Raw genomic sequence first — 15465 nt, 5'->3', positions numbered from 1 at the left:
GAATTCATAAAGTAAATAAAAAAAATTATATGTCAAATGTTAGCTAAAAGCCAATTTAATATAATATTTATTTTCTGCAACAACATGTTTATGAAAACATGGATTTCTTTTTTTTTTTTCTTAAACATTTTTCAATTAAATAAAAAATAGCACCTATTAATATAGCAAAAATGTCTCTAAACTTCTGAACCGATTACAATTATTATAATTTAACATCAGCACTTTAAAATATCCGCTGTTTTTAAATTTTAATACATGTTACAAAATATATACACACAATAACAACATGGATTCCACTTGATGTCTGAAAATAAAAATAAAGTACATCCCAAACAAGGCAAAGCTTGTTCTGCAACATTTTTTTTTTTTTAATTCATCGTAAAAACATGACGGTTTTATATGCACCATATACATTGGGCTATGAATGGTTATCACAAAAATAGATTGATCCTTTCATATAAATAAAGGTTTACTGAAATGGTGGACTGAGCAGTTAAAAAAAAAGGACTTGTAGTGGTGAAAATATTGATGTAGCCAGTACATATAGAAATCAGGATTAATTCAGCTAAAGTCGTTAGCACTTTGGTTAATAAAAAGGGATGTGTCAGGTACCTAGAAAAGAGGAGGCTGTTTTGTTGACCTAAAAGTCATGTTTTTGGTGCAAATTGTAAAGAGGTTCTCCATCCACAATGTTCTAATGGTATAGACATGGACCTTCAGATGGCATAATATATGTGTGTGAGTGTATATGTGTTTATGTATGTGTACAGTATAATCTATTTTTTGCAAATTTCCAAAGAGAAGAAAAGAAAGCAAAAAACATGGGTTAACATGCACGCACTTTGACCACACGGTCTCTAAAAAAGAGAGGCGAAGGACTAACGGGGCTGGTTGAGCGGGCAAATCCTCTCACTCTCTTATAGGGAGTCCCTCTGCCCCGCTGGGCTTCAAAGCGGAGCAGGTAGGGCGGGCTGTGTGGGAGGACCCCCTCACACACCCGCCATTGCCACCCGAGGCATGGAGAAAGGTGGCAGATTGCCTCTGGGGGAGGCCTGCCTACTCCCAACTCCTACCGGCTCCTCTCTCGAGTACACGCACAAAATACACTTAAAAAAAAAAAAAAATTAAATGATAGTCTTCCCTATCCTTTAAAGCTCAAAGTGTAAAAACATTTAAACATTAACCTTTCGAATGCTTAAAGCAGAGGTTCACCCTAATAACATGTATATCTGACCAACTCCCCTATAGTCGTAACAAGTACTGCCCGCAATTAGTTTTTGTTTTTATGCTTTACGTACCTTATAATCCATTTTTTCAATCTACTTCTCCCCGCGGGAGTAGGCGTTTCTATGCCTAGGGGAATTGTCATCTGGGAGGTCGCCCAGATGATTGACGTCTGTTCGCCCTGGCAGATAAGGCCCCGCCCCCCCGTATTGCATAGGGGCGCACGAGTTACGGGGTTTCTGAAAAAAGCCGATCATGCAGAGATGTGAGTCGGCTCTATACGGCGCCTGCGCTCTGCATGTTCGGCTTTTTTCGGAAGCCCCGTAACTCGTGTGCGCCTACGCAATACGGGGGCGGGGCCTTACCTGCCGGGCGAACGGATGTCATTCATCTGGGCGACCTCCCAGATGACAATCCCCCTAGGCATAGAAACGCCTACTCCCGCAGGGAGAAGTAGATTGAAAAAATGGATTACAAGGTACGTAAAGCATAAAAAAAAAACGAATTGCGGACAGTACTTGTTACGACTAGGGAGTTGGTCAGATATACATGCTATTAGGGTGAACCTCCGCTTTAATGTAGAATAGATTTTGGGGTATTGTAAGGAAGATTTTTAACCCTTGTTCGTTTTTTTTTTGCGTCCAATTGGGGAGATTCACTTTCACTCCCAGTCCCATAGCCAAAACAGAAAGGGAGAGGATTCCCTCCAAGTTGAGGGTAATCCTTGGCTTTCGCCAGATCTATTGTCCCCATTGGAAGGTGTTCTATCTATTTCTGTTCTGATGACCACCCAAAATTTGTGATTTTCCTTCACTTTTACTCTCAGTGATAAACAAGACAAACAGGGAGGGTGGATCTCAGTGGGGACACAGACAGCAATAAAAACCTGACCAGTGATGTAATGCCTCTCCACCAAAAAATAGTTATACTTTAAATGCAGTGAAGGGAATAGGGAAGGTAGACATATGGGAAAGACAGTCTGTTAAGCTGTATAGACAGCTGGTAGGTAAAGGAAAATGTTGGTCATGATGGGCCCACTTGACCTCATGGCCCAGGAGCAGTTTCTCACTTGAAGAGCAGTTGCTCCGTTTGCACCCCATGAAGTTATGTTCTAGACCAGTGGTCTCCAAACTGCGGCCCTTTGCATGCTTTTATCCAGCCTTTGGGGTGCTATTTAAATTAACTGACACCAATGAAGGGCACAATTCCTCCTAATGATACCAACGATAGGGCACAGTTCTTCCCAATACCAATGATGGGGCACAATTCCTCCCAATGACACTAATGATGGAGCCAAATAACACCAATGATACAGCACAATTACTCACAACGACACCAACAATGGGGCCCAATGACACCAATGATGGGGGATTATTTACTTCCACTGATGCTGGGCATTTTTTACTCCCGGTGGCCACAGTCCAGCCCCTCTAAAGCCTGAAGGACAGTAAACCGGCCCTTTGTTTAGAAAGTTTGGAGACCCCTGTTCTAGACCCATCACAATGGTGTCACTAATTCTTAGACATTTATTAGGTTGGATATTTTTTCTACGCAGCAAAACAACCTCCTCCAGTCTGGATTACAGGAACACTTAGAAGCACCAGGCAACACGTAAGAGGTAGGGTATCACCTAAAGAGGTATTTGTCCACAACGGACCAGAATCCGACTTAAGCCTCGTACACACGACCGAGGAACTCGATGGGCGAAACACGTCGTTTTCCTCGTCGAGTTCCTTGTTAGGCTGTCGAGGAACTCGACAAGCCAATTTTCTCCATTCCCGTCAAGGAAATAGAGAACATGCTCTCTTTTTGGCTCGTTGAGTTTCTCGACAGTTACCTTGAGGAAAATGTAGACACGACCGGTTTCCTCGGCAAAAAAATATCTCCCAGCAAGTTTCTTGCTGGTTTTTGCCGAGAAACTCGGTCGTGTGTACGAGGCCTCAGTGTTTCATCCCTTTGCTGTCGCTGGGCACGCTGACTCCTTCTTACCAAAAAGGAGACAATAAACAAGAAAATTTGCTTTCAACCATGTTATTGCACTTCTTGGAGCCGTAACCAGTACTGCTCCAGGGCAAGCTAACTGCTTGCTCGAAGGTGACTTGTACAGTGCTTTTCACTTGTTCGTATTCAAACTCAAAGTTTCATTTATACAAAAACATCAATGATTATTTAAAAAAAAATTAAATACTCTATCAATATTGAAGTTCTTTTTAAAATGCCATACGTCCTTCTTAGGAGGAAGTCTCTTCCGGCTTCTTTAGAAGATCGCACATTGATTTGTGACGCAGTTGCCAAAACTGCTACCTTCTTAAATGTTAATGCTCTTTATAGAAAAGAGACTTGCACTAAGCAGGTGCCCCCAAGGCATCTGTACTGCTTTCAGAGGAAGCAGACGGGACCGTTTTCTATGTAATGCTGTCCTTTCTGGGGAGGAGACAATCGAGACATTTCAATGACCGGAAGTTGATTTGTTTCATGCGTGTGAAAAGTGAACTGTGTCTTGTGCCAGCTGCCATCTTGTATCTGCAAAGAACAAGGGTTATCAGTAAAGATAAATGCCAAGCCTAATGAAAAGCAAGAAATGGATTAAACTGACAACACTAAATATAACCAATTAAAGTGAATGTTAAAGCGGTTGTATACCCAAAAAATTAATAAAAACATGCAAGACAAAGGCATAATGAGCTAGTATGACTAGCATACTAGCTAATTATGAATTACCTTACATCAAAGCCCCTGAAGCCGTCCTCGTCTCCCTCTCCGGCCGCAGACAACTCTCCAGAAGGTTAATTCCGGGTATCATTGATGTAATATGTGGTGCACTCTGGTGGCTCGCCCAAAGTATAATTGATGTAATATGTGTGTACTTCCGGGTATCGCCACTCCGGCGCTGTGATTGGCCAGAGTGGCGAAGACGTCACTCCGCGCATGCGTGCGGGAGCCGTCAAAGCCGGCATTGCCTGTTTTATGAATGGCTATTCTCAGTGCGCCTGTGCCGTTGTCTACAGCACGCATGCACTGTAGACATCGGTTCAGTCTTTGTGGCAAATATCTCCTCAATCATGTAGGTTTAGGAGATATTGCAAACACCTACAGGTAAGCCTTAATCTATGCTTACCTGTAGGTAAAACATGTCAGAGAGGGTCTACTACCGTTTTAATAATAAAAAAACAAAACGTAATTTTAAAAGTTTTTTTGTTACAGTAGTTCTATTCCTTATTTTTTTTGCAAAAGAGCAATGAGTCTGCAGTTTCGTAGTCATCTTGGTTGACATGCCAATAGCCTAGCCTGCACTACCATCAAGCCCCTGTGCCCTAGCCATTAGTCACACCAATGGCAGAGAGGAGGAAGAAGTGAACAGTCATGTGACTGCTGATTTAAGCAATGGTATTTCCTGTATTTTTATAAAATTACTTTACCATTACTTAGCATTACTTTTATAAATATTAATGAGGTGAAATACTAAGTAATGGTCTATGGTGCAATATAAATAATTTGAATTAGATTGTATTTATATAAAATTTAATGAACACATTAAAGGGTGTATTTATAAAAACATTTGCAAAGTTGTTTGTCAATCGAAACTGCATGGAAATTAGTTCTGTGCGCATCGAATGTTCTCTGGCAATATTCTCTACATTTCAAATTTGTAATACCGCATTATAACTATTAGATGGCGCTATCATAGGAAAAAGGTATGCTCCTCAGTGCCATCTAGTGGGCATAATGTAGCATGTTCAGAATCCATAGACTCAAAGGGCCAGATTCAGAGAGAGATACGACGGTGTATCTCCTGATACACCGTCGTATCTCAGAGTTAGGCCGGTCGTATCTATGCGACTGATTCATAGAATCAGTTACGCATAGATATGCCTAAGATCCGACAGGTGTAACTGTGTTACACCGTCGGATCTTAACTGCAATTTTAAAATGGCCGCTGGGGGCGTTTTTGCTGATTTACGGCGACGATATGTAAATCAGCGAGATTTGCCAATTCACAAACGTACGCGGGCCCGACGCAGTCACTTTACGTTGTTTACGTAAGCGTTTTCCCGGCGTATACTTACCCCTGCTTCTATGAGGCGCAGCCAATGTTAAGTATGGCCGTCGTTCCCGCGTCAATTTTTTTTTTTTTTACGACGTTTGCGTACGTCGATTCACAAAACCGCTTGTCGCAAGTTACGCTCACGCCGAAACCAATGACGTCCTAGCGACGTCATTGTGAGCAATGCACGCCGGGAAAATTCGCGGACGGCGCATGCGCAGTTAAATCGGCGCGGGGACGCGCCTGATTTAAATGCTACACTCCCCCTAGCCGCGGAATTTGAATTCCGCCGGGGGATTTAAGATACGCCGCCGCAAGTTTGGAGGTAAGTGTTTAAGTGAATTACCCCCACTAAAACTTGCGGCGGCGGATCTTTAATCAGATAGATTACGCGGATCTAAAGATCCGCTGATCTATCTGAATCTGGCCCAAATTGCATAGAATAGAGATGGAGATCTTTCAATTTTGCCCAACTCACACAGGACAATTGAATACTGAATACGATTTTCGTATCTTCATCAGGAGTACAGGCATGTCAGTTATCTCCACTATGTCAACTACTACATCAACCAATACTGAAAGATCCAGGTGCTTCTCCTCTGGTCCCTGCAGGCCCATAAGGACCCTTGCCAGGGATGCTCCAGATCAGGGGTCTCCAAACTACGGCCCTCCAGTTGTTCAGGAACTACAATTCCCATCATGCCCAGTCATGTCTGTGAATGTCAGAGTTTTACAATGCCTCATGGGAAGTGTAGTTCCGCAACAGCTGGAGGGCCGTAGTTTGGAGATCCCTGCTCCAGATCATAGATCATCACCTTTTCACCATAGAGGCAGCACTGTTGATGGGATACATTTATGCCTACTTTGGATAACATATTCACACTGCCCCCTGGTGATCTGTTGCTGTCTTGCGATCCCTTGTGTGCACCTGGGTTACTCACTGAAGGAGTGGGAACTGTAGCTACTTTGCATGTTTAATGTATAAAGGGATGTTGGCAATATACAGTCCTGTGCAAATTCCTTTATGTTCTAGGAATATATTACAATTTTGTTTTTGGGTTTAATACAGATTTAAAGTATGGTTATCCCAAGTTAGCATGTTCACTCAATGCGCATGTGGGGACTAACTGTCAATGTACATTGTTTTTTAACGTTTCACAAAAAATTCTATAAAAATTACTTAATTGTGTAAATCCAGTAATGTTTTACCTTGCATTCATCTAGAATCCCATTTCTTTCAAGTAATTTGTTTCCTTCAAATTTTTGGCCATTCCATCCTTTGAAGGTAAGCGGTTTGTCTCCTCCTAAGACCGATGTGTTCAGGCAGTGGATGGTGATGGTGTGGACAGCCGCGGAGCTCAGCAAATGGAGAAAATTCATCTGCACTTTGCCCACATTAAACTCCAGCTGGTTGAAACAGAAAATATTGGTTAGGACAGAGCGCGCTCTAAGCTCGGTAAGTGGTCTGCACAGGGCCGAATATACTGTATGCAGCCGGCCGGCATGAAGAAGATAACTCTAAACTGGTAACCTGTAAAGGCTTTTAAAGCGTTGCTTATAGAGATTTCTAACCACTTGTCTACAGGGCACTTACACCCCCCTTCCTGCCCAGGCCATTTTTCAGCTTTCAGCGCTGTCACACTTTGACAATTGCGTGGTCATGCTACACTGTACCCATATGTCATTTTTTATCATTTTCTTCACACAAATAGAGGTTTCTTTTGGTGGTATTTAATCACTGCTGGATTTTTTTTTTACTTAGTTTCTGTCAGTAAATTTTGTAACTAAGTACCGTATTTGCCGGCGTATAAGACGACTCGGCATATAAGACGACCCCCTAATATGCTGCTGGTTTTGTGGTCTACTCACCGTATTAGACGACCCCCTTGTGTGGAAGTAATGGGTTTTAATTAAATGAAGAAGCCGCAGCCTGCCGGGTGCTCTGTATATAGTTTGTATATGCGCCGCTCAGCAAATCCTGATGCACTGTGTTGATGACAGAGCATGCTAAGCCTGCTCGGATTGGATAACAACCTCTGCCAATCCAAACAGGCTACATAATGTAGCCTGCTCGGATTGGCAGAGGTTATTACTCCAATCCGAGCAGGCTTAGCATGCTCTGTCATCAACACAGTGCATCGGGATTGGCTAAGCGGCGCATATACAGAATACATGCAGCCGTACAGAGCACCCGGCAGCTGATATCGATCGAGCAGCTGCTATACCCGGCGTATAAGACGACCCACGGATTTTGGCTGTGTAATTCCGGTGTAAAAGGTCGTCTTATACGCCGGAAAATACGGTAATTCTTCTCCTTCACTGATGTGCACTGATAGGCTGAACTGGTGGGCATTGATGAGGTGGCACTTATGAGCACTGATGAGGTGGCACTGACGAGGAGACACTATGCCACACTTGGCACTGATGAGCACAGTTAGGAGGCACTGATGGGCACTAATAGGTGGTACTGATTGGCACTGAAAGGTGGCACTGATGGGCATTAATGGGTGGCACTGATGGGCAACACTAATGGGCATTGATGGACAGCAGTGATGGGCATTGATGGGCAGCACTGATAGGTGGCACTGATAGCCAGCACTGACTGGCATCACTAATGGGCACTGATTGCTGGCACTGGTGGGCACTGATTGCTGGCACTGTTGGCGCTATAATGTAATCAGGACACTGATGATCAGTGCCCTGATTACATGTTTTGTTGCCCCCTGCAAGGAGATGCCGCTGATCGGCTCTTCTCACCACACACTCTGTCAGTGTGAGGCGAGGAGTGCCGGTTACCAGCATCTCCGTGTTTACATGTGACCGGCTGTGATTGGACACAGCTGATCATATGGTTAAAGAGCCGCGGACGCAGCAACTGGTTAAACACCGTAGCTTGGAGCCATTCTATGAGCATGCGCAATTTTAAAGCATGACATGTTAGGTATCTATTTACTCGGCGTAACATCATCTTTTATATTTTACAAAAAAATGTGTAGTATATTGTGTTTTTGTATTGTGTCACCGGCGCTCATCAATATTGTGAATGTGTTTAGTGTTTTTTCATACACTTATATTCAAGTGGTCTGCTGCAGTATAATCAACACCTCAAAGGTGTATAAAATTTGTGAAAAAAGAAAATATATATGTGTATATAAATACGTACACGTATATATTACTGCGCTGATCCTGTATATTTGTGTTGAATGAACCAAAAAATATATATACCGGTATATATATTTAATACATTTAATGCAAGTTATTTACCCGTTGTACCACCGCCACCTATTTCTAAAATGCACACTCACCAGACCAAACTATAGTAATCGCCTATAAGCACAACCAGCACGCTGTTTCCCAGGTTATAATGGACTTTTCCTCTCTTTGCAGCTCTCTCACTGCACTCCTTTTCCCATGAGGTGAAATATTTCTCTTAAAGCAAAAGGACTCGATATAGTGTAGTATGCTCAAATAATATTGCTTTATTTAAAAGAACGTTAAGATGCACTCACATGGTATTGTGCCTGTACGACCGGCACCAGTCTCTCCAGCGTTACTGAGCTCAACTAACGTTCTGTCGTGTATGTATTATCCGGCGGCGTGCACTCCACACTTCGGTTCCCAAGCGGTTCAGCGTCAGGGGATTGCACGTGACGTAGTTCCACCTAAACAGTTTACCCAGAAGCCTCTATGCGTTTCGCAAGCGTCGTTACGTCATCAGGAAGCGTTTGGTCTGGTGAGTGTGCATTTTGGAAATAGGTGGCGGTGGCACAACAGGTGGAAGATTTACTATATATATATATATATATATATATATATATATATATATATATATTTTTTTTTCGTTTGTTGGTTCATTCAACACATGGAACCCACACAAGTTTTCTGTCTCTGAGGAGCATTGGACTTTTCTACTTTATTATTTTATTGAATTTATCTGGGCACTTGTTTCTTGGTGTACACTTATTTTTTGATATTTTGTTATTTGTTACTTTTTTGGCGTATTGATTTGATTTGTATTCTTTCCTTATACATTTAAGGGTTATTTTTGGGGCATATTTATTCATTTTAGCTGTTGGCGTATTTATTTTTAACACAAATATACAGGATCAGCGCAGTAATATATACGTGTACGTATTTATATACACATATATATTTTCTTTTTTCACAGTATATTGTCTTTGTGTGCACTAAAATTCATTAAAGTGTATTATTTTCAAAGAATTTGCATTTGAAAAACTGCTGTGCAAATACCATATCACATAAAAAAATAAATAAAACCCACTATATTTGGGGGTTCTACATAATTTTCTAGCAAAAAATACAGATTTTTACATGTAAAAAAAAGTCAGAAAAGGCCCAGTCTTAAAGTGGATATTTTACCTTTGTCACAGTAACTGGTGATAAACACGTCTGTCCTCCAGCTGTAAAGTTACAGAAGACCTCTATAGCATCTGATGGACATCCAAGATTCGGATCAATCCAGTACTTTCCTAAAAAAAATATATATGTATGGTTAAGAAAAAAGTGTGCACATTCATAAAATATTTTGGACACATACACTGTTTATGAGTGGCGTAGTGGCTTAGTCTAGTCATACACAGTTTGAATCTCAACCGGTTCAGCAAGAACCGTCCAAAATTTGAACTATGTATGGGCAGGCTGAATGTACAATCGATCAACTTGGTTATAACCAGCAGGCTAGTGGTTGCAGGAAAGAAATTTGCTCCATGTATGGCCAACCTTACTGGTTAGTGCTTATGCCATGTAGTGCTCAAATCTCAGCCAGGACACTATCTGTAGGAGTTTGCGTGGGTTTCTTCTGGATACTCCAGTTTCCTCCCACACTCCAAAGATATGTTAGTAGGTTAATAGCTTCCTGTCCAAATTGGCCCTAGTTGTGTGTAAAAATGAGAGAAAACACCCAGACGACCTACTTCGTAAAACAATTGGCCCAAAAAATGATATGGTTCTACGGAATTAGGCTTTTGATTATATATCAGACATGGTGCCCAAAGAGTTGTCCCACAGAGTTGGTTACGACTGAACGGTTAGACACACACACATATAGGGCCAGATTCAGAAAGAGATACGACGGCGTATCTCCTGACACGCCGTCGTATCTCTAAGTTCTGACGGTCGTATCTATGCGCCTGATTCCTAGAATCAGGTTAGGCATAGATATCCCTAAGATCCGACAGGTGTAAGTGACTTACACCGTCGGATCTTAGGCTGCAATCTCACGCTGGCCACTAGGTGGGGCTTCCGTTTGTTTACGCAAGGAATATGCAAATGAGGAGTTACGCCGATTCAGAAACGAACGACCGCCCGGCGCTTTTTTTTACGTCGTTTGCGTTCGGCTTTTTCCGGCGTATAGTTACCCCTGCTATATGAGGGGTAGCTAATGTTAAGTATGGGCGTCGTTCCCGCGCCGAGTTTTGAAGTTTTACGTCGTTTGCGTAAGTCGTTCGCGAATACGGCTGGACGTAATTTACGTTCACGTCGAAAGCAATGACGTCCTTGCGACATCATTTAGAGCAATGCACACTGGGAGATTTTACGAACGGCGCATGTGCCGTTCAAGTAAAACGTAAAAAACGCGGGGTCAAGGGAAGTTTAAATAAAACACGCCCCCTACATCCCCATTTGAATTACGCGGCCTTACGCCGCAACACATATGCTACGCCGCTCTAACTAAGGGCACAAGTTCTTTCTGAATAAAGAACTTGCGCCCAAAGTTAGAGCGGCGTAACGTATCTCAGATACGTTACGCCAGGCGGACAGATACGCCTATGTATCTGAATCCAGCCCTTTCTATATATTGTTAAAGAGATCCTAGTTTATAGACCACTCATCAATGGTGATAGGAAATGTGCAATGTTGGTTACCAGGCTACATACAGCACAATAAAAGTAATGTTCATTTTTTTACAGATCACAGAAGTGTTCCAGCAATGAACTATAATGGTGACAGTAATGCTTGATGATAACTACTTGTATGCATTACTGTCACCATTATTATTTCACACAAAGGAAGCAATACAAAGAGAACACAATACTTTTTAGCACAAGTATATGGTACAGCAGGCACATATCAGGAATATGAAATGTTTGGGTAACAGAGAAAAATTTATTAAGCTGACATAGTAGGCGAGGTTGAAAAAAGACAGAAGTCCATCAAGTCCAGCCTATGTGTGTGATTATACAGTTGCCACAAAAAGTATGTGAACCTTTTTGGAGTGATATGGATTTCTGCACAAATTGGTCATAAAATGTGATCTGATCTTCATCGAAGTCACAACAATAGACAATCACAGTCTGCTTAAACTAATAACACACAAAGAATTAAATGTTACCATGTTTTTATTGAACACACCATGTAAACATTCACAGTGCCCACCATTACAGTCCCACTGTGTCCATCAAATGCAGCCCCGACTTGCCCAATCATTAGTCTCACTGTGCCCGCCATTACAGCCTTACTGTGCCCTTAAATGCAGTATCACTGTGCCCATGAATACAACATCACTGTGCCCACCATTACAGTCTCACACTGTGCCTATCAAGTGCCCATCAAATGCAGCCTTGACTTGCCCATTAGTCTCACTGTGCCGACTAATTCACACTCACTGTCGTCTAGTTAGTAATGCATACACAGCGGCCATCTCCCGCTGTGTATCACGGAGTTGGCTGGGTCTGTGTTCAGACTTTGGCAGGCGCGCTGTAACAAAGTACCGCTCCTCTAGACTGGCTCGTGTGATAGGCGGAACACTGCTATCACGTGAGCCGGTCTAGGAGGGCTCTCGCGGAACACAAACACAGCCAGCGCCGAGTGGGGAGAGAGGGGAGCGCTGCAGCCGCAGGAGGGGGAGCGCGGAGCCGGCTAGTATGTACTGTGAAGCACACTGCCAGCCAGGCACTTCACCTGCGTCCCCTCCCGCCCACAAATTGTATCGCCCGGGGCTTCCGCCCCTTCCTTGTACCAGCCCTGGATACATAATCCGCGGCTTGGCCCCATGCCCCATTCTCTCCTCTTTGGCTCACTGCCTGTGAGTGACAGCAAAGGGAGCCAATGAGTTTCTGCTGCTGTCTTAGCCAATGCAGAAGAAGAGTCTCGGGACAGCGAGGCTTTTGTGGACATCACTGGATTGGAGGGAGCTCACTGAAGGATTTTTAGCTACATGCAGACTGCATGAAGGTAAAAAACCTTCAGCATTTACAACCACTTTAAACGCAGTGTGAGGCCTAAGGCCTCGTACACACGGCCGAGGAACTCGACGTGCCAAACACATCGAGTTCCTCGGCCAGTTCAGCACTGAAGCCGCCGAGGAGCTCGGCGGGGCGAGAGCTCCCATAGAACAACGAGGAAATAGAGAACATGTTCTCTATTTCCTCGCCGAGCTCCTCGTCGGCTTCCTCGGCCGAAAGTGTACACACGGCCGGGTTTCTCGGCAGAATTCAGCCAGAAACTCGGTCGGAAGCTGAATTCTGCCGAGGAAACTGGTCGTGTGTACGGGGCCTTAGAGTGCAGTACAGGCAGAGATCACTTGGAGTTACAAGTGTACAAGATTTCTGGCAAGAACAGGCAAGTATTTTTCTGTACGCGGACAAACACTGGTATCTTTAACAGATAAAAAGGGAGCAAACACTAGAAGTTTGCTTCAGTGAGCTGGGATGTGACAAAACAGGCATGAAGACCTACCATCTGCCACTTTGCGTTCACAGTCGAGCAAATCGCGACAAATTCTCGCTGGATTGTCCCGGGTCCCGGGCGGGTTCTTTATACTGCGCATCAAATCTGTCAGGTAGTGGAGCGTTTTAAAGATCTCTGTGCTGAAATCCAGTATGGATACTTCAGTATTCTGATAGCTCTGATCATTAGTAGCAGAGTTGAAAGGAGGGTAAGCAAGGGCATGGCATAAAGGAGAAGTGTGAGCAGACCAATCAGAAGTCAAACAGGAGGGCAACCCAGGAGGAGCAGAATAGGAATAATTTAATAGAATCCAAGAGAGGAGAGTTAAGTTCATACAAGAAGACCGTGTTGACAATAAAATTTTGGGGGGAAAAAAAAGAGAAAAGAAAAATTAGAATATAAATAAAAATGTTCACATCACAGAAATACCACAAACCATTTTTTTACATGATGTAAATTATTTTTTTATGCAGCCCAGAATTTTTTCCAGTTTTGGACACATCAGGGAAGGGTTATGTCCCCGATGAGACACTCAGTTTCTACTTTGATTACAATTGTAACATTTTAGGGGGGCTTCACACTGATCCGCTGCGGTTTGGCCGCAGCACAGTGTACCTGCTGTAATTCCTCTTGGAGGGAGGCTCTAGATGGAATTATATGAATCTTTTTACACTAGTACCTCTACTATCTTGGGGCAGTTTTGCAATTTTTAACAGGTTATTTTGTTTAGATAAGTACTGATCTGTTTTTAGTAAGTATATGGATACTTTTTATTTAAACATACTTTTTGGAATGTAGAGCTCTAGAAGTATACTTATTCATATTATTTACATTGTAGATCTTATATTGCCCTGTGTTACTGTACCCTCTCTGTGATTGACCCCCTGCATGGGTATAGGCCCAGTGGGGGCCGACTCTTGGAATTTGGCGGCTGTCTGGGATTGTTTAACCCCTTTGTCTGTGGTCCTATCTCGGGTGCAACTTCTGGGAGCCTTGGTATGTGATGTGAATCTGTAGCACTTTAATACTTCCTGAAGAAGCCAATGTGGTGAAACATGTAGAAGACAAAAGTGCACTTGGGACTCAGTATAATGTAAAAACTTACTGCCCAGTTGTATACATGCACATGTGCCAGAAGGAATCTGTTTCCTATGGTGGAACATGTGCAAGCTTGATCCCAACCTGCACTGTGTGTGTTTATTGACACACACAGTGTGGCTCCACCCCACCTCTTGCTTTCTAGTCACTGGATTTGACTGACAGCAGCAGGAGCTAATAGCTAATAGCTCCCACTGATCTCACACTGAGAAGGGGGAGAGGGTGCAGTGTATTATTAATATCTCTATATCTATATATATATATATATATATATATATATATATATATATATTAGGGCTGTGGAAATTAAAGATTCATTCCTCGATTAATTGTAATTAATAGTAATTAATTTAATTTTTTTTTGGTGCAACGGATCGTAAATGATCCGTGATCCAAACGGGTCACCATATGCATGATCGGCACACCACGTGATCCGTGGAGCCCTACTGCTGCCTCGGCCATAGGATAGGCCATCTTTGTCCACTTGGCGGCGGCCTAGGTGAGCCTAAAGCGGCGTGCTGACGTCATCACCCGGCCTCAACTGCTCGTGTTCGGCCGGCTTCTCTGGTAAGACTAAGCAAGCACTAATCTTCCTATACAGTGGGGGAGATGTGGACCATATTACAGTGGGGGAGATGTCTGTGGATATTAGAGTGGGGAGATGTCTGTGGATATTACAGTGGGGGAGATGTCTGTGGATATTAGAGTGGGGAGATGTCTGTGGATATTACAGTGGTGGAGATGTCTGTGGATATTACAGTGGAGGAGATGTCTGTGTATATTACAGTGGGGGAGATGTCTGTGGATATTACAGTGGGGACTATATATGGTGGTTATCCAAAAAATTTATGTGCGTTATAATTAATCAAAATTAGTCGATAAATCGTTTAAAAAAAATTGATTAATCGAACACTAACATTTTAATGAGTAACAGCCTTAATATATATATATATATATATATAGTATACTTGAAAAAAATGCAGAATTTTGTACTTTTTTAAACACACATTAAAGCACCACAATGTGTAAACTAGGCACATTGAAATGCATTATTTTTCTTGCATATGCGTTCATAATTTGTTTAAACTGCAAGTTTGATGTGGAGATATCAGACGACTAGAGTATTTAAAATGGTTAAACTGCACGTTTGACTGCATCTGGTGCAAATGAGCCATTATCCAATGAGGTGTAAATGAGCCATTATCCAAACTATGCAACGGATTCCCAGTTTAGTTACATCTAAAACTGACATACATTTTTCTCCATTCAGTTAAATTATAATACTTACAAATTCTAACGAAAAATTAACTAACATCTTACCTCCATCCGCAGTGCTGCATGTGACTCCATCAGGGCCTGAATAGCAGAATTCATATCCACCATTCTCTGAAATGAAGAGGCAACAAAAT

The 15465-nt window shown here is 42.6% G+C and overlaps 1 protein-coding gene across 1 annotated transcript in view; it reads right to left on the bottom strand.

Moving 5' to 3' along the window:
* Positions 1 to 3095: 3095 nt before the first annotated feature.
* Positions 3096 to 15465, bottom strand: part of COL24A1 (collagen type XXIV alpha 1 chain) — a 359199-nt gene continuing 346829 nt past the window's right edge. Inside the window, exons 56-60 of the mRNA XM_040360554.1 lie at positions 15377 to 15442; positions 12968 to 13136; positions 9650 to 9759; positions 6479 to 6676; positions 3096 to 3747 (exon numbers count right to left, since the gene is read on the bottom strand). Of these exons, the coding sequence (XP_040216488.1) occupies positions 3604 to 3747; positions 6479 to 6676; positions 9650 to 9759; positions 12968 to 13136; positions 15377 to 15442 (687 nt within the window). The 3' untranslated portion in view covers positions 3096 to 3603. The remainder of the gene's footprint in view (positions 3748 to 6478; positions 6677 to 9649; positions 9760 to 12967; positions 13137 to 15376; positions 15443 to 15465) is intronic.

This window comes from Rana temporaria, chromosome 7 (genome assembly GCF_905171775.1).
Source record: "Rana temporaria chromosome 7, aRanTem1.1, whole genome shotgun sequence".
In the NCBI taxonomy this organism is placed as follows: Eukaryota; Metazoa; Chordata; class Amphibia; order Anura; family Ranidae; genus Rana; species Rana temporaria.
The sequence above is the reverse complement of the archived record's forward strand: the minus strand, read 5'-3'. Positions and strand labels throughout refer to the sequence as shown.